At 38.2% G+C, this 23,430-nt stretch overlaps 2 protein-coding genes across 13 annotated transcripts in view; one reads left to right on the forward strand and one right to left on the reverse strand.

Moving 5' to 3' along the window:
* Positions 1-23,430, forward strand: part of LOC140515491 (uncharacterized) — a 497,421-nt gene that overhangs the window by 212,327 nt on the left and 261,664 nt on the right. For all 7 annotated transcript variants that reach the window (XR_011971047.1, XR_011971051.1, XR_011971045.1 and 4 more), the window contains exons 11-13: positions 16,985-17,081; positions 19,290-19,393; positions 20,812-22,702. The gene's annotated coding sequence lies outside the window, so the exon portion shown is untranslated. The remainder of the gene's footprint in view (positions 1-16,984; positions 17,082-19,289; positions 19,394-20,811; positions 22,703-23,430) is intronic.
* LOC140515482 (fibrous sheath-interacting protein 2-like) overlaps positions 1-23,430 on the reverse strand; it is a 100,832-nt gene that overhangs the window by 32,968 nt on the left and 44,434 nt on the right. For 5 of the 6 annotated variants that reach the window (XM_072626199.1, XM_072626198.1, XM_072626200.1 and 2 more), the window contains 3 exons: positions 22,813-22,858; positions 15,509-15,545; positions 1,970-11,381 (listed from right to left, as the gene is read on the reverse strand). In XM_072626199.1, coding sequence (XP_072482300.1) covers positions 1,970-11,381; positions 15,509-15,545; positions 22,813-22,858 — 9,495 coding nt within the window. Of the gene's footprint in view, positions 1-1,969; positions 11,382-15,508; positions 15,546-22,698; positions 22,859-23,430 lie in introns of those variants that run through there. The other variant, XM_072626204.1, reaches the window with a different exon arrangement.

A 23,430-nucleotide genomic window follows, 5' to 3' on the forward strand; every position in this document is an offset into this window, starting at 1 on the left:
GCATACTATGATAAAAATATGACAATTTAAAAACGACACTACTTGAATTATTTTACAGATTTAGCACTAAACTAACCAAATTACTGATTTTATCATAGACAAAGTGACAGTAAAATTCATTGGAAGAAAAAGTCTAGAATCTCAAGGGAAGTAATGAAGAAAAATGGGCATAGGTCACCAAATCTCAACCTCTTAAACTCAAGCAGTAATCATCAAAATTAGTTTGTATTGGTTAAAAACAGAAAAATACACAGCAGGTTGGACAAAATAAGCAACACCAATCCAGGCCATTACAATAAGTATCTCCTGGGCACCAATTACATGCAAAGGCATTGTGCTAGATAATGGGAATACAAAGACAAAATGCAAAATAATCTCTGGACACGAGGAATTTATGGCTAGTGGAGAGTGGAAAGGAGAACACAACTTTTAAACAAATACGTATACATAGTAATCTGAGGAGTAAGGAGGGAATACTAATAATAAGGGAATCGAGAAAAGCTTCCAGTAAGAGGTGGCATATGATCTGAACCCTAAAGCAAGGTAGAAATTGATTCTAAGAGATGGAGGTGATAAGGGACGGTAGAGAGCCTACGTAAGAGTCTAGAGATGAGAAATGAAGTTCTGAGTTTGGGAAATAGCAGGCACGTCTATTAGGCTAGATTGTAGACTGTGAAAGGGAGGTAACATTAAGCTTCAAAAGATACCCTAGATCCATCGCCACAAGTGTTCCACTTCCATGTTCGTGAATCCTGATCATAATCCTTTATCATTCCATCTTTCCTGTGCCTCAGAGTCCCTAATCTTGTTTCGTCCTCATCATGACATCCAATCCGTCCACCCTTTAGTTCTTTCCCAGGCTATTACCCCTACACTGGCTACATTCTCCTCCCTTTCCTACCCTAACCCATCAGTGGACCAATTCAACTCTACGCTATTCTCTACTTTGAATCTCCTATGGCTAATCACGCCTCACCAAACCCTAAGCCCAAACCCAAATTCTTTTTACCATCTATCTCCTTCATTGATATTTATGTGCTGCTAAATGGAGCTGGAAGAAATCATGAAACTATGCTGATTACACAAAATTCATATTATCTAATTATATCTATTATTTGCTACAAATTTATGTTATCTAATTTCAAGTAGGCCCTTACTACAGCAAGGCAGTCCTTTTTCTCCCCAGTTCACCATTTTACTTTCCATAGTAGCTGTTCTAAAACTTCTCATTTCTCCTCAAGTCTCCCAGTGGTACCCCTTCCCTACCATCTCAGCTGAGGACCTCACCTTATACTTAAGTGAAAAATTAGGCCATTCATTGAGAGCTCTAGCTTTTCTCCTCTTTATTTCACATCACTTAGCCATAATTCCCTCTATCTCCTTCATTCCAGTCTTGGATGTAGAGATGGCAGTTCACTTTGACAAGACTAACTGCTCTACAAAGACCCTTGATCTCATTCCCTCACATCTTTTCCAACAGATTGCCTCTGCTCTCACATTCCCACTGTCCATTACCAGCTGTACTGGCCTTACTTGCTGTTCCTCACACATAACATTCCTTCTTCAGTTTCTGTATCTTTGAGGTATCCTTCTCATGCCTGGAATATTCTTCTAATCTAGGGAGGAATACACCTACATTTTTTAGTTTCCCTGTCTTCCTTTGAGACTCAGCTAAAATCCCACTTTTTACAAGAGGCCTTTCCCAGTCCTACCAGCTGCTAGTACCTTCCTCTCTTAAGATTATCTTCCCTCTCCTCTATACCTAGTTATACATGTATGTACCTGGCTAATTACATATTAAAATGTGACCTCCTTGGGGGCAGGAGTTGCTTTTGCCTTTGGGGGGGGGGGTATCTCCAGCATTTAGCACAATGCCTAGGACATACTAAGTACTTAAATAAGTAATTTTAAAAAAATTGATGGTTAACTATTTTTTTCCTAATGTGGTCATGATTCTTTAGTCACTTACTTTGGAGATTCTTGAAATGTGTGACCACAGACGTGGTGATATGTCTTGCTATCTGGTTGATTTCAGATGGACCTAGTTCATAATCAGCAAAAGTAATGACTTCAAATGTTTTCAAAGTTTCTATTTTATCTGCCCTTGGAAATGTTTTGTTTTCCCACTTTTCAAGTAAAGTATAATCTTTAATTCCATGAGATATTGCCTTTCCAAGGCCTTTTAATACTTTTTCTTTGGCAGATTGGAGTCTTTTTTCCCATGTTCTAAGCAGATTACTTCTCTCGTCCTGATATACAGATTGTGAGGAAAGAGTGGATAACGATTGTGACTTTGATAAGAAAAATGGTTTGATTGTCTCTACGTTGCTCCCCATTTCACGTGCCTGAGTCCCCAGGCCAGAACAAGCCAGAACAGTATTGACAATATTTTCAGCAGCAAGACATATTTTTAGTGGACTAACAGTTGTATGTCTCAATATCTTTGACTCAATATCTGGTTTTAGTTGCTCACAGTGAAATGTTCTTGGTTCCTCCTCATTCTCTACCTGGCCCACAAATGGCATAATTTCTTTCAATACCACATTATCAGGTTCACTGTTTTTCTTGAACAATTTTTGTAAGACACTCCCTTCTGGAAGAGAACTCTTTTGTTGCATGGGATCTTGTTCAAAATAGTTAAAATCGCATCTTCTTGAGGGTTTATTTTGCCCTTCTCTTCTACTTGAACTTGGTCCTGGTTCCGATTCAGGTGTGCCCACTGTGCTTGAAGTTCTAGAAGTGTCTCCTGCAGAGTATCTGGCATATGAGGTAAGATTAGATGAATTCCTATTATATTTTCCTAGTTCTTCCTCTGAAAAAATCACCATACCAGGCACTTGAAAAGGTGGAATGCTTTCCCGAATAGTGACTTCTTTTAACTTGCTATTGGACATTTTCATGCTAGCTGCCACTTCAACTCGGTGAACAGTATAAGTATTTTCAGCTCCTCTAACTGGGCTTTCCTTAGGTATATTTTCAAGCACAGAATCACTGAAATGAACACACTGATCTATTAAGTTACTAATGATTTCACTTGCTATCATGTTTTCTTCTAAGATGTTAATTGGAGATTGGTCCACTTGGTTGATTTCTTTGTCTAGCTTGCACTTAATTATACTTAGCATGTCATTAACAGTTTTAATTGCATAAGCACGCAGTTGTGAATGGAACGAATGAACCTGGAAAAGTGTTTTCTGTATGTTTTCCTTTGTGATAATACTACTTAACTTTGATTCATCAGGAATATCATTCAATGGTTGTAATTTTGGCAATATTCTCCTATTAAGTGGTCTCTGTTGGGCAGGATAAAAATTTTCAATAGGTATTTTCAAAATTTCAGAAAATTCATATTTAGAGATATGTTTAAATTGCAAATCTACAAATGCTTCCAAGGTATGTAACACATTCTCAACAATCTCTCTAGCAATTCTGCTATTAGAACTCAGAGAGGTCTGATCCTTCAGTTTTGTACTGTAGAAAGGTACATTGCTTAAGAGCTGTCCAGTTGGGGAAAAATATTTAGTCCTAGAATTAATCTGCTCTTTTTTTCTTGCTAGAATTTCCTTGTTATCAGAAATTGGCATCTCAGTCAAAAAACATAACTGTAATTTTTCAAACAGAATTTCAACAATTTCTCTGCCAAACAAATTAATTTGTGCGTTGGCATCATCAACACTAGCAGGTGTTCTTTTAAAATTATTACAGAAAATGCTTTCACAAGCCTCAATAGGGGGCATCTTCAGGAGGGAAACGGAACATTCTAACTCTTTCACTTTTATTAAGATTTCACTCAACACATTTTCGGCAACCATTAGTAGCTTATATTTTCCATTTTCCATGTCATTTGAATCTGTTTGCCATCTATCAAACATTTTCTTAAAAATACCTTCTTTAGGAAAAATTTGTTCTAGCTGTGAAGAAACATTCTCTAAGAAAACACAGGCTTGAGGTTTGGAAAAAGACTCTGTACCTATCTTCCTTTCTGGAAATTTGACATCTTCCAAGTGTGCAGGTTTAATCTGATAAGTGGAGTTATTTGAATCAGAGGAATACAATCCTTGCAAAACTGTATTAACCAGTTCACTTGCTGCTGTGATTTGGTCAGAATTTGGTAAACTTCCTATGTTGATCATCATTTTACTGCATTTCACCTGTTGGAATTCATTTACAATGGTTCCTAGGATGTTACTCACTATATCTTTAGCATAGTTTTTTAGTTCACATATAGGCAACTTTGCTTGCATGGGGGAGGTTTTGGCATCTCCTGTCGATAAGACATGTGAAAGGCTAAGGAAAGACTTGGAACGACTTCCTCTCAATGCTATTTTTTCTTCTATGGGTATTCTGGCCTTCCCTTTTCCCTTAGAATTGCCAGATATTGCCTGGGATTTTGCCTTACATTTATGCACTGAGCTGAGTTTCAAGCTTGTTTTAAAACTGCTCCTAAGACCTGTCTTGGGGCTGGCTTTAGCCACATGTTGCCCGGAAGATGGGACACCATCACATGGGATATCAGAGGGAGAGTACTCCGCTAGGTTCAAGGAAGCAAAAGATATGATCTTATTAAGAACCATTTGCACCAGATCTTCGCCCACTCTCAATGGAGAGCAGTGCAATAAAGTGTCTTCCAACAACATATTTTTAATACTTGAATGACGATAAGTTTGAGGCATTAAGGCCTGAGAAGGTCTCCTTTTTTCTGACAGTTTAGACACACTGAAACATGGTGTTTCTGCCACCAATATATTTTTACTGCCAGTTGCAGCCACTTCTCTCTCTGTTTCACCATTCTCATATATGGATGTGGCGATAATAGAGTACATTTTGCCAAGTACACTATCAACTATGTCATTTGCAACAATACTAATATTGGACTGAAAAGATTTTTTGGGAGCCCCATTTGGTGTCTTCATTTTTGATTCAGATGTAAGGTGAGAGAGTTCATTAAAAGGAGGTAAATGGCTAATGGTTTCCGTTATTCGTTGATTCACCTTATTTAAAACATCTTCAACCGTGCTGAATACTGGGGCAGTTTCTTCCTGTCTGGACTCACCATTCCTCATAAATATTTCTTCCAAAACTGTTCTCTGACTTTCACTTTCAGAACTCAGTGAGCTTTGTTTCAGGGGATGTTTTGAAAGAAGAGATATTTCAGTGCTTTTATCCTGTCTTTCTTCCAATAGCATTTCATTTTGCATAGCTACTTGTAACTTTGAGAAAGACGACCCTTCTTTTGAAGATCTTTTATCACCAAACATCTTTAATAGGTTGTTTACAATTTCACTCGCTATGATATTTTCTCGAAATAAAGCATTATTTGAATAAGAATACATCTTTTGCATCTCTATGTCTAAATCATGTTTTATAATTTTTAATACAGTACTAGCAATTATGTCAGCATACTCCCTAAGATTGGTTTGTGACAGCTGACTTGTAGATATAGTATTTTCTTTGTAACTAGCTAATGAAGTATCTCTGATATTCTGGCCAAGAAAAGCTTTGGTTGTAGGTAATTTCAAGGTCTTCATATTTGACTGGACTTGGCCTGGTGCAAGAAAGTGACCTTCATCCTGTAGATGACTAGAAAGTTCAGTGACAACAAAGGATTTTTCTTTAGTCTGTGAATCATTGCTGATTAAGGAATCTACTCGTTCTGTGGCAAAAGATTCTAATCTATTCAGAATGTTTTTAGTAATATAGTCACATGGATCAAAAAGAGATTCACTGGCATCGTCTGCCTTTGCCACTGGCATTTGCTCATCATCATCATGAGGAGATTTCACCCTTACAACCTTGGTCTTTTTCTTTCCTACATCAGAAAGACCACTTCCTATTTTTTCTTCTGTTATATCCCTAAGAGTGGGAGGCTCACCTTCTGTTTTTGGAATTGCATCACAAAGGGACTTCAGTGGTAAATGTGCCGAAATGGGCTCCTTTATATTTCTGCCAACTATAACAGCAGAACTGAGGTTCTGAAGCACTATGTTCACCATATCACTAGCAATCATGATAACATCTGATTTAGGAATTGAAAATTTGGGGCTGCTGTCATTTGTATATTCAATTGCCATCTCAGGGCTTGCTGTTAGATGTTTAGCATCCACATTATCTTGATGAAGAGTGATTGGGGAAAGTGGGACATGATTCAGATCCAATTTTCTTTCACAAATGTCACTTAAAATATTTTCAACAATACCTTGTATTTGAAATTGAAGTTCTTTTCGATATTCTGTTTTATTAAATAGTTTTTCTACAATGCCTTCTTGAAGATCTGAACTATTATCTTTCTCCAGTTTGTTTTTATCAGATTTGCCTTTGGTAGATACAATATCTAAAACAGTATTAACAACCTGACTTGCAATATTTTCAGACATGACAATGTTATGAGTTACCACGTGACTTTCTGATCCTTTGTCTAGCTCTTGTTTGATTCCTTGCAATATTTTCCTGGCCACTTCTGTTGCATATTTATTTAGTTTAGAAACAGACAGTTGACATGCTGAGGTCATATTTTCTGGTCTGCTACGATCCACTGAAGGATAGGAAATTTCCTCAGTGGGAGAATGGACTTCTTTTGTAGGTAATAACTCTTTGCTTAATGAAGTAGGTTGTTGAGGTGTAGGTAAAGCCCTTGAGATGGTAAGGCTAACTGGAGGATAAAAGAGGGATTTGACTTTAGAAGTAGCAAAAGATTCCAAATTGCTTATGACTGTTTGTACAATATCTTCAACTACTTTGACCTTAGTCAGTCTCTCAACATTGGAGGAGGAATGTAGCTGATGTGATTCTCTATTCAGTGCTGTCGGATACACAGATGTCTTTCTTTGATTACTTTGTTCATGAAAAGGAGCATTGGCTGAAAATGTGATGGTTTTATACCTACTTTTGTTTGCATTTCTTTCTGCCCTGGCGGCAGAGTAAAGCTTTTGAAATACAGTCTTAACAATGTCATCTGCAACAATAGTTACATCTGCTTCAGACACCAAAGTGCCCATAGTTTTATCCATGAATTGAATGAATGTTTTAGTGACAGGTTGCTCTGCAGAGTGAGAAATACCACACAAAGGGGAATGGGAGAAAGGAAGTACATTGAGTTGGTTAACTAAAGCATTCTGGAAAATTTCATTTAAAACATTTCGTATGATTGGCATTACGGGTGACTTGTGTGGTTCTTTCAGTTCCACCTCAATCTTTTTAAAGGTTTTTTCTAAAATGCGTTGTTTAACAGTATCCTTCTTATCCTCATCACCTGATGGCTCTCCCTGTTCCTCTGCTTGTTCAGAGTCTTCCAAAAATGCATCTGATTCAGCACCTCCAGGAAGAAAATTGCCATAGACTGGCTTATATCGGTAATATTCAATATCTCTCTCTTCAGACTCAGGTTGTTGAAATATTCCTGGAGACACAGCATCTAAAATTAAATTGACCAGATTTTTGATCACCACTTTTTCTTGAGTTGGATTACTTACTTTTGTCTCAGAATCCAATGGGTTTCCATTTAGTTCTACCTGAATAGCCTTCAAAATGGCACTTGATACCTTTTTGGCATTTATCTGTAGAGTGGATTGCAGATGATCATCATGAGTTTCCACTTTGGTTGATGTACTGGCTTGTGGTGACAATTCGCCATGGTTTTCACTACTACCTCTAGAACACAAATTTAAATTGGCAAAGCCCTCTAATTTATTAAAAACAGTTTGAAGAATGTCTGAAGCCACCATTTTTAGATTAGTTCTGTGGAATCCTGGAACACTCGCTCTCTGAGAAGGATCAGCATCTTTCATCTTATGGCTAGACTCCTCATTACTGTCTTCCTGGATACTATCAGGTACCATATAAGACATTACATCTGTGCACTTCGCCACTTCCTCCACCACTACAGTAGGATATAGGCTGTCCTCATCTAGATCATCTGAGATTTTCCTACTTTCAGAATTGGGGGGTTTGTGATCCATCTCAGAACATAATTTTTCAAGGATGTCTTCAAGAATGACATTAGAAACTACTTGAATATTAGAATGCAATGCTGGAGTTGCTCTCAAACTCTCATCGGCACATTCTTCATGAACAGATAAATGACTCAAACTAGGGAGCAGAGGTTCTCCCATCATTTTGTTCAACATTTCAAATAATGTATTACCAATTCTTTCTAACACTTGAGATCTGGCTGCCTCGTTGACATTCTTCCCACTAAATACACTATGTAGAACACAAGGGATAACTGGACATTTTTGAGATTGAAAAGGAACCTTCACTTGAACATTAGAGGACTGACAGGAAATTGGCTTTTTATATTGCCCACTTGTTGATCTTCTTTGTACATCAATATAATCAGTTTCAACAAAAGTACCAGGCATTGACATGTGTGATGGGAAGACAGGATCGTTTTTATCAGTACTTCTACCAGATAACATCTCACAAATGCATGTTACCAATGAACTTGCCATAACTTCATCATTGAGATTTGATACAACAGATTCCAGTTCTTTATCAGAAAGAGGAAAATCATCTTCCTCTACAAAGGTTATTGAGGGCTTAGGCTCCCTGGCATTTTTTTTCTTCTTATAGACTTCCAATTGACTGCGAATAGCACCTAAAACAATATTCACAACTTTGGTTGTATAAGCACTAAGTTGTGATCGAAGTTTTGAGGGTGAAGACAGTTTTGAGCGTGAAGGGGCAAGTGTTTGGTCTTTGCTTGAAGGTCTCCGGAAAATTGAAGTTGTTTCATAGCACCGTGGCCTAAAGCACTTTTGCAATTTTGGAAAAACAAATAATTTCAGCTTTTTAAAGATTGTGCGGATGATCTCGTCACTAACATTATCAGCTTCGGGTGCCTCTTCACTTGCTGGAGATTCAAGCCAGGGAGGTTGTGCTTGCTCTATATTGAACAGAGATTTCATCTTCTTTTCACTCTCAAACCATATTTTCAATGGCTCTTTGGGCACCAATGGGGCAAGCTGATGAATTTGATATATATCTTTGATCTCAGGGGGAGTATCTGGAGCATCTATGGAGGACCGATAAAGTAAGGTAGTACTGGAATCTTTTTTAGCATCTGAAATTTGACATGATGAAGCTGTATGAAGTATTTTTAACACTGCATCTGTCATGTCATTAGCCACTACATTGATTTCTGATGTTGAGAACATCTCATTCCTAACTTGGTCCATCCATTCTTCAGGGGACAATCCATGAGGCATTTCAGAGTCAAAAGATGAAGTTTCATTAACATCTGTAAAGCTCATCTGACTAGGGGTCATGGTTATCATTTCTCTGAGCATGTCAGTTAAAATGTCTGTAACAATATTCTCTGATGCTTTCTTTATTTGATATTTTTCATCCTGGCTAAAACCTAACATTTGTTTTTTTGGCTTTACTTCTTCTGAAAGCTTGTCTTCACTTGAAGAAGTTTGTAATTCAGATGGCACTCCCCACTCATGAAATGCTCCTCTGCTATGGGAAGCAGGCTTTGTTGGTGATTTGACTTTTCTCTTGCGTCTAAGACCAGTCACTTCCCTCTTAAACTGTTCTTTCATAGCCTGTTCTCGCAATAGTGCTTTCTGATCTTTGAAAGATGATGAAAGGACACTTTCCACCATTTTGTCTATTTCTTCATTATCATCTTCTGAATAAAAGACCATGCCAGGAACATTAACAGGTGGAAGTGGTTTTCCAAACCTAGGACAAACCTTTGTTGTGCCTGTGAGCCTGTATTCTTCCTTAAGAAGACTAGGGCTTTTCAGTCTGGGATGTTTACTTTGACAAATATCTACTTGCACTTCTTTTTCTACTTCCTCTTCTTCTTCCTCTTCTTCTTCTTCTTCTTCTTCTTCTTCTTCTTCTTCTTCCTCATTCATTTCAGTGAAGATATCATCAAGTAGCTGCAAGACTATTACGGTTTCCTCAGATGCAATTAGTCTTTCATTGTCAAGTTCAGTTTGTATATAACCCAGTATGGTGCCGATTGCTTCTTCAACATAACCAACCACAGAAGACTGTGAAAAAATGTTTGACACTAAGTTATGGATTTCTTCTTTTACGATTACGCAAGCAACATCAGATTCAGTACTATGAACAGGCACAGGCCTAGGCCTAGGCCTAGGCCTAGGCATAGGCATGGGCACAGGCATGGGCATGGGCATAGGCATGGGCTTGGGCATAGGTGTAGCCATAGGTGTAGGTGTAGGCGTAGGCGTAGGTGTTGGCGTAGGCATAGACATGGGCATGGGCATAGGAAAGGGCATAGGCATGGTCACTGTGCTAGTACTGACTTGGGTAGATGCTTCATTATAGTTTTTGGGTGATTTTTCAACATGTTGTTTCTCAACAGTAACTTCTGTTGCTTTTGTTTCTTTTTTCTGAGACAAATCACTTTTCTTGGAAGCTGCAAATGTCATCAACTTTTCTAAAATAACATGCACCATGTCCTCTGCAATGTCGCACATTGGTTCCAGAGAACCAGAGACCATTGCTTGATCTGCTTTGCTAACAAAATGTTCCTTACTGGGAGATAAACCTGGCTTGAAGGTGACTGACAGGTCTTCTTGTGAAAAGATTTCAATGCATTTTTTTTCAACTGCAGACTGCAGCTTATCAAGCATATTTTCAACTATATCTGCCGCTGCTGAGCCGACATCCACTGTGGAGAGCACACTCTCCTTGCCAGTTTCAAGATGGTCAACAAAAACTTCAGCAGTAACGGCAGAGAGAGAGGGAATGGCTTGAGCTAAATCAGATAGTATTTCTTGAAAAATGTTTTCCAAAATCAGTTCCGTTTCTTCTTTTAGGTGACATTTAAAATTAACAAAAACATTTTTTAACTCCTTCATCTCAGTCATAGGTTTTTCTTTTTCTTCTGGGGAATCAGCAGGTAATTCTTCTGTTTCTGTAGTAGCATCCTTCTTCTCACTTGCTTCAACTGGAGATAAAAGTTGACTGTCAGACTTACAGATCTTTGTCTTGGGGGCATCATAGCTCATTCCCATCTGGTTATAATTAAACTGAGTTACAGTTTGTGCCTTACTGTTATATGTTCCTTTCAAGATGGTGGTTTCAATTTGGGTAGGTCTTGATATTTTTGTTACCACAGGCTGCCCTTCTGGCACGGTAGGCAATTGTACTGTCTTTGAGGTGACATCTGTATAACTGATCTTTTTAGCTGCGGCTGCAGAATAAGCTCTATATGCAAACTCGTCACTGCAAGTACTACAGAAACTTGAGCTACCCGAAGAGAGAACCGAATCATCAGATAACGGGTATATATTTGTACGCAACCTTTCTTCATACATTGTGATGGCTGGATACAAAATACTGGTCACTGTAGCTACAACCCAGGTCATTACATTTTGAAGTATGGTATTTAATTCTTCAGCAGATATCTGCAAAGAAAGCAGATAGGGATGGACAGAGAATTAAAACATTCATGGGCTTCATGTGTACAAAGTGACTTACCTTGCACACTCCTCATCACACAAGGTACGCTAGAGGAAGCTAGAATAAATTCACAGTTTAGAAAAGGATTCAGTGTGAAGAGAATCATGGGAGAGGAACTCTGGAGCCTGGACTTAAGTTAGCTCTACTTCCATTTTCTAAAATGAATCTCTCTTATATAATCTATGATTTCTATTCAGTGGCATAGTGGAAAGACTACTGAACTTGAGAGTCTGATAACCTGGGTCTGAGTTCTGGCTCTGCCTTCTACTAGTTGGGTAACTTCACTGAACCTTAGTTTCCTTATTTTCAAGATGGGGATGATAATACTTGAGCCATCCACTTTGCAGGGTTGTTGTAGGGCTCAAAATAAATGACATGCAAAAACACTTTGTAAACTTAGAGGTGCCATATAAATATGATCATTAGCTAAAATGTCTCCACCAAAGTCTTCCTTCTTGGTTCAGAGGTAACCCTGGGTCCTCCAAGACCATAACAGCAGATAGGGCCTACTGAGCTGGAAGGTTTCAAGTACTGGCTAGCGATGGACTGCATGGCTGCTGCCCATGGACCAGGCTGACCAAGTTCAGAGACCCTCATCACCAAGAGATCAACTACTCAATGATATATTTGGGCTACAAGCAACTCAGGAAACCATCTACTGAAGTGTGAGAAAGCTGTAAAGTGTATGAGTGAAGGGAGTACTCAAACAGGTGAAATTACTGAACACTATTATTAGCCAAGTAAACATAATGTTTACCGAATCATACTTTTGCATTATAATGTTGTTGGTGGCACAGCAGATAAAGCATTAGACCTGGAGTCAGGAAGACCTGAGTTCAAGTATGGCCTCACTTATTCATTAGTATGGTCATGGACAAATCATTTGACCTCTATCTGCCTCAGTGTGGTCATTTTTAAGATGAGAATAATAGCAGCACCTATCAGATCTGTTGTGAGGAAAAATGAGATAATATTTGTTGTGTTTTGTAAACCTTAAAATGCTATATAAATGCTAACTATTATTAGAACTGTTATTATACATGGTGTCCCAAAAGTCTTAGTGCAGTTTTAAACTTTTAAATCTTAAAGCTTAAAACTCTACTACAACCTTTGGGATACTGTGTATAAGAAGAAATAAAGCTCTTCCATCTCCAGACCTATAAGAAATCTGAGTTTTTTCACTCTTCTGGGTAAAAGACTTGATTTTTTTTTTGACTCAGTCATTTTAAAGGCAAAAGAATAGGGTTTCTAATGAATTTGGTTTCTCTGCTGTGGTTTAACAAAAAGGGCTTGGCAAGAAAGCAGGGCAAAGAAGCCTGGGCAATGCCTCTTAAAGCTACAATCCAAACTTCCCTTGAAAGTATGAATAAGGAGGACATTTCTTTTCAACTTATATATTCTAGCATATTGAGGAGGCTTCCTGCCATCATGGAGAGGTCCCATGTGGTCAGGTGACTTGTAGTTAAGAGCCTGTCTGGCTGAGGTAAGACAGGAGGGCCTAGATGTGTGACTCTGTGGCCTCTGCAGTCAGGTGCCTGGCATCCTTCTGCTTGCCTGTACCAAGTCGTTCAGCACACATCCACTCATATGTATCTGTATATGTAGAATTATATATATTTGCTTAAATACACATGTACTTATACATGTATACCCTATACGTCCACATCTGTATCTAGATCTCTAGTCCTATGCACCTGTAGATGGATCTGAACAAGCCTGGATGCCTCTGGGTCAAACAACAGATCAAAAAGGCAGCCTAAGTTTTCCAAATAAAAGGTAGTTCGTGAGAATAGAAAATTAGGTTGGTAGAAGTTGGGGACTAGGACCCTTCCTGGTCCTCTTCTGTTCATTTAGTCTGGGCTGCAGTTGGGAGAACATGCTTGCTCAGTGGCCAGGGGGACTCAGCTCACTGTGGCCCAGCTATAGAAGTGGGGGCAGAATAAAAATAAAATATAGACTGCTTGATTATTAAGGCAAAGAAAGTTCCAGTCTGGATTTGGGTAGTTGAACAGGGGCACCTAGAACCAAGGAATTCCAAGAGAAAATAAATTTCTCAGCTGGATGACACCAAATTCTTTCTCTGCTCTACAGACCTATACTCACCTACCTGCATATATTTTTGATTTTCATAAGTCCTGATGCTGAAAAGCCCATTTTGGGGGAGTGTTTTTAAGGCTCCCAAATCTTCCAGGCATTTTGTAGTTATTTGGAATGCAACTTTCCTTTCTATTATTTCCTCCCGGATTTTGTTATTACATAGAAATATCGTTGGGTTTTGCAGGCTTATTTTGTAGCTGGCAACTTTGCTGAAGCTATTAATTGCCTCAACCAGTTTCTTTACTGATTTCCTAGGATTTTTAAGTATCATGTCATCATCAAAGAGGAATCATTTTGTCTCCTCTTCGCCTAACATTAAGCCTTTGATTTCCTTCTTTTACCTTATTGCTTTTGCTAGCATTCCTGGTCAAATAACAGTGGGGAGAGTGGGTGCCTGAGAGAGTCTTGTTGTACATGGCTTACTTTGACTATGGATGATAGCAGAGAGATAAACTTCAGGAAAGAATCTAAAGCCCATGCATGGAGTTCACCTCCCCAGGCCCCAATTTCTTCACCTGTAAAGTGTGGATAACAGTATTTATGATATAGACTTCACAGGGTGTTTTTAAAGACCAAATGAGCTAATGGATGGAAGCATCATGTAAATCTTAAATTGGCACATAGCAGTTATTATTAGTAGCCTACAATAGGGTCATGTGATTTGGCTCTGAACCAAAAGCTCCCAGGATATTTTATCATCTGCTGTGCTGCTGGATGTTATTGTGTATGGAAGAACTGTGTGGGCCAATGTACTTGTCTTGTATGACTATACTCTAAAAGGAACATTCCTAGAGGTAAATCTGCAAAGTGCATGGAGAAAGCCAGATGGTTATAGGAATCTCCCCTTACCAGACCTGGGGAATTAAAGATAATCTTGTTTTCTAAATTCCAGAGGCAACAGAGGGCAGACCTACACTGAGGTTCTCAGACTGGCTATACAGAAAGCAATATGAAACAGACATATTCCTAAAAAGTTGTGGGTGAAGTGAAATTTGAAAAATAAGAATTCTCTTTTCCCACTGACTGCCATTATGAAATATGATGGCTTTGTATTTCCTTAAAGATAAAAACTAAGCTTTTGGCACCAGCATCTGTCATTGTGTAAGGATGTCTTGTGTGTTTATATCAGGTGTGTGTGGGTGGGGCGTGGGATGGGTCTGTAAAGATGTCAGAATGGATGCTGCTCCCTTGTCTCTCTTTCTCTTTCCTGACTCAGGATTTAGGGCTCATAACATGAGGCTACTTGGCATTTCCTGATCCCAGTCCCAACTTCAAGCAACAATAGCTTACATTTATAGAGAGTGTTAAAGTTTACAAAATTATTTCCTCCCAACAGTGTTGGGTGATGGGTAATAGAAGTATCATGATTCCTAAATTTCAGACTGAGGCTTCAAGAGTCTAGGTTAACAGCCTACCTAGTGACATAACACAGACATGGCGGAGATGGGCCTGGAACCCAGATCTTGTGGCTCCAAATCTAACATTATCTTTCCACTATTAGATGTTGCCTTTTCTGGACAATCTTGCCCATATCCCTCTGAAACTTGAGATCGGAGTAGACCCAGGCATTGTGGCCTATTTGTCAGGGAATTCTCCAGGATAGGCTGAGCATCGGATACCAAGGAGCTGTTATAGTCTGCAAAGATGTTAGCTTCCTGGCATGAGGTCAGGGTGTGCTTTGGACATCTGATGGCTGTCAGGTCCCTTAAACCTTCCTAGAGTCCCCATGGCTTCTCTTAAGAAGTGGCATATCTCTTTCCTAACATGATATTGGTCCTCTGCAAACAAACTTCATCTCTTTCCAGCAGCAAGAGTTGTTCTGAACAGAGGGAGAGAAACTTGAGTAACATCTGGATAGAGGGGAGACTAAATGACTGTCATGAATGAGGTGATCTGCTGCTTCACTTTTTACAGTATAACCCAACAGAAAATCAAATTGCCACCTTGTTTTCTCCAAACATTTTTTCATACATACCTTTTCTTGTAGCCTGTTTTGCAGGAGCTGATGTTGCCTGAAAAGCAAAGGATCATTGTTGAGTTTTTTGCTTCAGTGACCAAAAAGCTAGACATCTTCCTTCCAAAGTCCTCATTATTGAATCTAAGGCTTGTCTTTATATTTGGGAGAGTGTTAGATGTTCACAAAGAAGAGAAAAAACTTCTTTCTCAAGGTCCCTCTTGCCCTGTCAAGTAGATTTGGGTCTCTGTGGTAGACAATTGCTGTTCAGGCCACTGTGTAGGCGATATGGGGAATCCAGCCACTCTGCCAATGCCATACCCTGAACCCTGCCCCCCCCCCCCCCAACTAGGTCTGGCTCCTCCTAACGAAGAACACACAGAAATGGTTTGCCATAGGGATGAGATATTCCCTTAAATTCCACGGGGCTCTGATGGGGTGCTTGGTTGCAGGTACTTGGGCCCCAATTCTAAAATCACATTTCTCCCTAGCCTCAAAATACTATCTCAGGCAGTTTCTCCCCAGCCCAAGGATACAGGCTGCCCTAGCAACAGCTGTTATCTCCCTTCCTGCTGTAGTAGCCAGATGCACCTATAGAACTCATTAGTTTGAACCAGTTGTGTACTGGCTTAACAGGCTGTGCACTAGGTCATAACATAGGACATTTACTACTCACTGACCAATCATGTATCCTAGGCTTGGACATACCTATACTCCCTTACATTTATCTTGTCTAACAAGACATTGATGAGAACAACCTGGTTTTTCTGAGCCAGCCCTGACCCCTGGTTGACTTAGAGACATTTCAGACCTAAAACCACACCTCCCTTGGGCTATTTCCTGATGAATTCTGGGTAAAATATCTGTGCAGTAGATACCAAAAGTGCATGTTCCTTTAAGAATTGACCACTCCTTAACTACTCCCTAATCCCACCCCAAAACACCCAGGTAGCATATTTGGCACAAGTGATACTATAGAATATCCTATATAAACTTTCCCTGTACCCTTTAAGGTTGCAGGTTCCCTAAGAACTCTTAGCCATTGAAAAGTGTAATAAATCTTTACCTTGACTTCAACAATGCTTGAGTCCGTGAATTCTTCTGCAGATGACCTGCCCCCGGTACCCTGGTCTTTGTGGGGGTCTCAAACCCCCCCTTCCAGCCCTCATCAGTTCCACCATAGCATTTGATGAATGCAACAACTTTTACCTTGTATTTGAGTGATATCCTGTTTCACATCTGGAAAAGTCTACCTGCTTGCTCTCCCTTGTCCCAACTCTTGAAATTCATTCATCCCACTCCCAACTCAAAAAGTTTCTAACCTTTCCTCCAATTAGAAATCTCATTTCTTATATCCTGTTAATTGTTTTCTTTTAATGCCTAAAAATCTCTCTCTCCCTGTATTCAGGGTCCCGGTTTGTTATGTCATTGGCATGCATTGTTTTAATAAACTGATATGCTCTTAAGCTCAAACTTTTGTTTCCTCATTTATTTCAGATTTCACCATGACAGTTTTTGGTGAAGCCAGCCAAACTGAGAAAGAACTCCAACCCCCAGGATTGCATATTCATTTTTATGGAAGACTGCCCTGGAGGTAGGACCCCCCTCTCGATTTCAATTCTTTTGAGCCAAGGTAAAGTTTACCCCCACACTGCTGCGGAAGACATATTCTGTTTAAGGGGACAATGAGTTTTGGTAATAGTAAAATACCAAAGGATTCCTCCTTGGAGAAATTTCTTTTGTCATGAAACCAGGGGACGAGCTCATTGTTAAATTGACACCCCCACCTTAGAGAAATTCTCATTGACCTCGAAACAAGTATAGATTCCCATACAAGAGTGAAAGAGGCAGCTAAAAGATAGAGCTCTCATATTATGCTAAAATATATAAAATCCAAATGGGTCCCAAAATTTACACGACAGGATCTTTAATCACTGCAAATTTTGGAAAATTGTGCACACTGTTTTCTGTCTTATCATTTTGTCTGTTTTTATGTCTTTGTAAAATGCTCAGAAAATAATCTTTGTTGTGTGTCATGTTTGGTGTTTGTAGATTCTGCTACCTTGAAAACATTTCTTAGGGGAAAATGCAGCCAGCCAGGAAAACTGCTGAAAAGTTGCAGCCAAAGAGTTTAGTATACTGGGAAAGATGAATAAAGTTTCATTCACTCATTCAGCAGTTTCCCCAAACTTCTGTAATCTGATGCTAACCTCTGTCCCAGTAATCAGGACTTAACTCCTACTTTAGGTTTTCAACAAAAGATTAGGTTACAAAGGAAAAAAGACCTTCAATATTCTTTCTCTGTTATTTCAGCCCTGGTCACCATGGAGTTACAGAGATAAAATCAAAGAAAAGATAACTTTTTCCTAGTTTGTAGGAATTTGTGGCATTATATATGAATGAAGACTGCAAATTATAGTAACTGCTAAAAATATCTTAGTAGATGTTGGAAGTTTGGAGATTAAGGAGATTGGAAATTAATCATTAAGGAATTTGGAGATTAATCATTTTAAGATTTCAGGGGAGAACTACTGGGATTTAGGGTAATTCCAAGAACTCATTCGTTTCTCTTTATCCAATCGGATAAGTCACTTAGCAGATGCCAAACACATCTTAGTGAGTTTTGGGGTATCACTCTGTAGAATTTGTTTTAAGGAAAAATAAGAATTATGTAAAAATTTTAGGAGTAAACAGCACTTAGATTCCTTTTTCTCTGACGATGATAAATGAAGGAAGGCAGCTAGCCAGTTTGAAAGTAATCCCAGAGGGAAGAAAATAATTGGTATGAAGTTCACATTTTAAATTTATCTACAACTTAATAGGCATGTCTTATGAACCTTTTCTTGACCATGTTTAAATTAGGGAGCAACTTAAAAATGAGAAAAATTTAATTAAGAAATGGAAAGGGTGATTTAAACTGAAGAGGGATCTGTGTGAAGCGACCACTCACTCCTCTTCCACCATTGCCTGGACCTAGACCTTGGATTCATGGTGATGGGAAATAGGGAAAGTGACCATGAATTGGAAATATCTTTCGGGAACACTAAAGTAGAACTTTCAAAGCATTACACAACAGAACTGTTTAGGTAAACTAGAAGCAAAATCACCAAAGAAAATTAGAAAAAAACCATTAGGTTTCTCTCAGGAACCTAAAAGGGTAACACTACTGCAATTAATTAGGACTGTGCAAAATTTTGTGCTGAATTGCACAATAAAATAAAGATTAGTTATTTAAATAATTTGGGATATGGTTAGGAAATATAGCACTCTGCTCCTCAAAGATTATTCTGGGGGTATATTCACCAGTCTTTGGAATCTCATGAGCTCCAAAGCAAGGGGATGGGAATACAAGGCTGCCACTTGGAATAGTTTAGGATTAAAACTGAAAAGCCTCAGGGAGAGGGAGGATGAGGCCAGGTTACGAACATGAAAGGAACTGATTTGACTCTTTGGGTGATTTTTGAAAGAAAATAAATTAAAAGTTTATGGAAAGATCAAAGTGCTACCATGAACCTTTGTAAATGAGCTGTTAACTCTGAGCTCTAAATTTGAAAGCACAAGTGACTAATAGCCCTGGGAAATTGAGATTTTGATATTGTGGTTGTAAATCCAGATTTCATTTGGTTGAAATTTATCCTGTAACTAAATTATGGTGTGGTGAAATGTGATCTCATATTAATTGTGGCATTAAATGCAAAAAAAAATGCTGGAAAAATGCAAGGAAGCCTGAGTTACATTCCTGTCTCAGAAATTTATTAGCTGTGTGATCTTAAGAAAGTTATTTTATCTCTGTTTATCTCAGTTTGCTGACCCATAAAGAGGAACATAATGGAACCCAGCTCCCACCGTTGTTATAAGGATCAAATGATATGATTGTGAAATACTCAATTTGGTGCCTGGCTTATGGTAAGTACTATATAAAGTTGACTATTTCATTGGATGTAATTGTTCCATACTTGATAACTTTATACCAGGTTTTTGATGTGATTAATACGAATTGCCAAAGGTAATAAGGTCAATGATTTTCTGTGCAAGATATTTTAGGAAATACATTTGGTTGAATCGATGCCTTCTGACTGGTAAAAATTTTTGTTTCATGTTTTAAATACATGATATTATGTCAGAAATGCTGCTAGACAAATACCTCCTCTTTTAATCTGGATGCCCTTAAATTACAAACTGAGCTATTAATATAATGTGATAAAAACAGATATATGAGAACTGTTAAATGCTTAATGGGTCACATTTTGTTTTAAAACAGAGAATCATAATTGACTGTTTGGGAAAAAGTTGCACAGACTCTTTAAGATATTCTTATCTGTGAGGTCCCTTGAGACTTTGTATTCAGGAAAGAGTCATAAGATCTTATCAGCCCTACTGACTGAATGTTGCAAAATCGAAATGACTAAAGTCTGAGAACCTAGAACTGAGAAAATAGGATCCCCTCTCCCACTCTTTGTCAAAGTGGAGAATTCACAAGTTTACTATAGGACAAAATGAGTTTTCATTGTTAGCTATCACTTATAAAAATTATGAAATGTACAGTGCGGTTTAAAGCTGTGACTTCAATACATTATGTCAACTATCATGTATTTGCTGTGTATCTGAAACTCCAGAATGTGGTTAGTTTTAATTTATCAGTAATGGATAATTGAAAAGTAATGACATGTAAGTGTTAGGGAAACATGAGAAAACTAATAATATTCAAGCCTGTTAGAAGTGAGCCCATCTAACAAGCCCCAGCAGTGAGAAACATGCTCACCTTAAACAAAGAACAATCCCTGTTGTGAAATCAGGAAAGCTTTTATTCATTTTTACGTCCATTCCCCCTGAATGGACGGGTAGCCTCCCCAGGAAGGTTACAGGATGACTACAACACATTTAGAAAAAGGGGGCTTCTTATATTATTTTTTGAACTTTGGCTCTCCCTCTATACTGTCCCCTGGCCATGTGACTTTACGTTCTCCTCTCTAATAGGCCCTTCATTAGTTTCTGACCTCCAATCTGTCCATGCTAGGTCCCAACCCTTCTCACCTAGGAATGTGGCCAACAGAACTTTCTTGTTTACCACACAGCCTATACTCTGATTAGTATAATTTTGTAATTTGAGGTAAAAACTCTTGGGGATATAATTTGATTACAGGGATGGCTGAAGTGCCCATTAAATCAACAGTTCAGCAGTAAAGCAGAAAATGGCATGTAGTGCAGTCCATTGCAGGTAGATGTCTGTCCCTGGGAAAAGCTGAGGGGGGTGACCTTGGTATGGTTTAAGGTAATATCCTCCTGACTCCGTTTCTCCATTGTGCTATTTCTTTTCTGAACAGAAAATTTTACTACCTGGCTAATTCTGAACGTATGGTACCCTGTGAAAAATATGGACATATGGATTGCCTGTCAGATATGACTTGTGCCTAGAATCAAACAAAACGAAGGGAGTTTTTCCTCTGTTATGGTAGACGTCAAGTCATTCTGTGCCCTTGAAAGGATGAGTCTTGACATTGTTGCAAAAACTTGGGAGTCTCCTTTTCCTTTCGTAGCAAATTTCCAAAAATCAGGTCAGGCGAGCAGTGGAGGTTTTGTAAGTACAATACTAAATCCATTAATTAATAGATTAATACTGGAATATTTTTGAGCTACTACAATAAAATGCAGGTATGAAAAATCTTATAATTTTCATCTATATTTTTGGCCAAATTATAATATAGTGATGATATCCTCCCAAGACAAATTAGACAAAATAATAAAACAAGGATGTAATAATATATAAGTTTTCTAATTAAATGGAATAGTAAAATTTGAGGAACAGGAATAGACTTTTCTTTAAGAACTACATACACATGCATATGATTGACTTCTAAATGTTTCTAATTGGAAATTCAGGCTTTATGTTTTAGTAGTAAGTTCTCAAAACTGGATTGAGGATTTAATATATAAAGTTGTATTGATAATTGTAAAGTGAAATAATTTTCCCATTTGAAAGTATGTCTAATAATTTTAAAAGACAGAAGGTTCTGACCTTCATGATTGTTTTTAGATTCTTATATCAAGGAGGGGATTGAGGTAAAGATAAAAACAGCAAGGGGTATATAGAAATTCTCTAAAGTCTCAGGTGAATTATGGGTTCTAACTTGATGTTCTTATAGCTCTGTTGTTAGTAGGATCAACTCTATAAGGCTTGAACTGGTTTTCACCAAATGAACTAGTTACTGGAAAACAAAATTTAGGAGTTGTACTAAGTTTTATTAAGTCTTGTTATTGGCAGATTTTAGCAGAATTATTTAGGAATTTCTGTAAATGACTTGAAACCGAAGAAGCATAGCCCCTTCAGAGCTGTCCTGAGACAGCTATTGGTCTATTCCCAAATGCCCAAGATATGTCCAGGGACTAGAGGACTACATGGGGCATCTGGGACTGAATACAACATGTGATGATTAAATGGACATTGGGAGTGAGGTTACTAGGTTACAAGGAGACTTGATGTTATTTGAAACTGATGATCACCATTGTATTGCTTTGGCTTTTCTTTGTTTCATTGTGTTTATGTTTGTTGAGTTTTCTTGGTTACTTTGGTGACATGTAAATCTCCCCTCTCAAAATTAGTCCATTTAGCGTACCTGTACAGGCTATTTAACAAGATTTGTATATCATCGTAATTGTTCTTAAATTCTGTGTTAGCTGTTGTACTAAACTATGTAAGAAGATGCTTCCCAGTGGTCTTTTCTTGGTATATAATGTTGATGGTAAGCATGAGCACATTAAAAATCTTATAAATTTGGCTTATAAATAAGTGATCTGTTGGGGGAGTGGACTAGCCTCCTCAGCAATGAATCAAAGAGGGAAATTAAAAGAATGATGGGACTTGTGTAAACCAAAGTGACTTCATCTTGTAAAACTGACTTCATTTTGAGACCTAAATAACATTTTCCTGTAAATTCCACCTGCTTGCTAATCATGGGATTGAGTGACATTCTGTTTCACATCTGGAAATATCTGCCTGCTTACTCTCCCCTGTCTCAACTCTTGAAACTCATTTATCCCCCTCTCAACTCAGAAAGCCCTTAATTTTTCCTCCACTTAGAAATCAGATTACTTAATCTTGTATCCTGATTTATATCCTGTTAATTGTTTTCTTTTAATGTATAAAAAATATCTCCCCCTGCATTCAGGGTCCAGTGCCAAGCTGAAGAATCCTGGTCCCGATTTGCTACGCAACTGGTATGCCTTGCTTAAGAAATCAATATGCTCAGAAGTTCAAACCTTTGTCTTCTCAGTTATTTCAGATTTTACCCATAACAAAAGTCACACTAATTTTGTTCTTTACTTACGTATTTGAGAGAACATGAGAAAGGAAGGCTCTTTGGGATGGTTGCCCTAAAAAAAAGATTCATTATTTTCTTGTAACATTCAGAGAGAGAAAAAGAGAGAGAGAGACAGGGAATAAATATTTCTTGGTCCCAGGCCATTTGAAAATATAAGAGCAACTCCAAAAGTGGGTATTTATACTTCTTCTGGGAGGCAATGTGAATGTGTTAATTATTAATTCATCTACTTGCTCAAAGTTTGGGTAGTTCTCCATGTGTTTCCTTTCTGTCTTCCCACTCAAATATTGTCTAGCTTAATTATAAGTTCCCAGAAGGCAGGAAGTGGCTTCTGTCAATTTGCTTAGGATATTAGTTTGCAAAACTCTACAGGTAGACAGGGGCTGAATAAATAGTTTGGGATAATGGTGGTGATAATATAAGCCTCTACAAAGAACATGTATGCAGCCATACAGTGATGATGGGTACAACATTCTGTCCATACTTACGATATTCCTGCTGAAATACAATAAAAAATAGAATTCTATTAGAAGGATCTATTTTAAGGGCTCTTATCCCTTTTTTGTTTCATGGATCCCTTGGGCAGACTGGTGAAGCCTGTGGACCCCTTCTCAGAGTGTTTAA

This window comes from Notamacropus eugenii, chromosome X (assembly GCF_028372415.1).
Source record: "Notamacropus eugenii isolate mMacEug1 chromosome X, mMacEug1.pri_v2, whole genome shotgun sequence".
Classification (NCBI taxonomy): Eukaryota; Metazoa; Chordata; class Mammalia; order Diprotodontia; family Macropodidae; genus Notamacropus; species Notamacropus eugenii.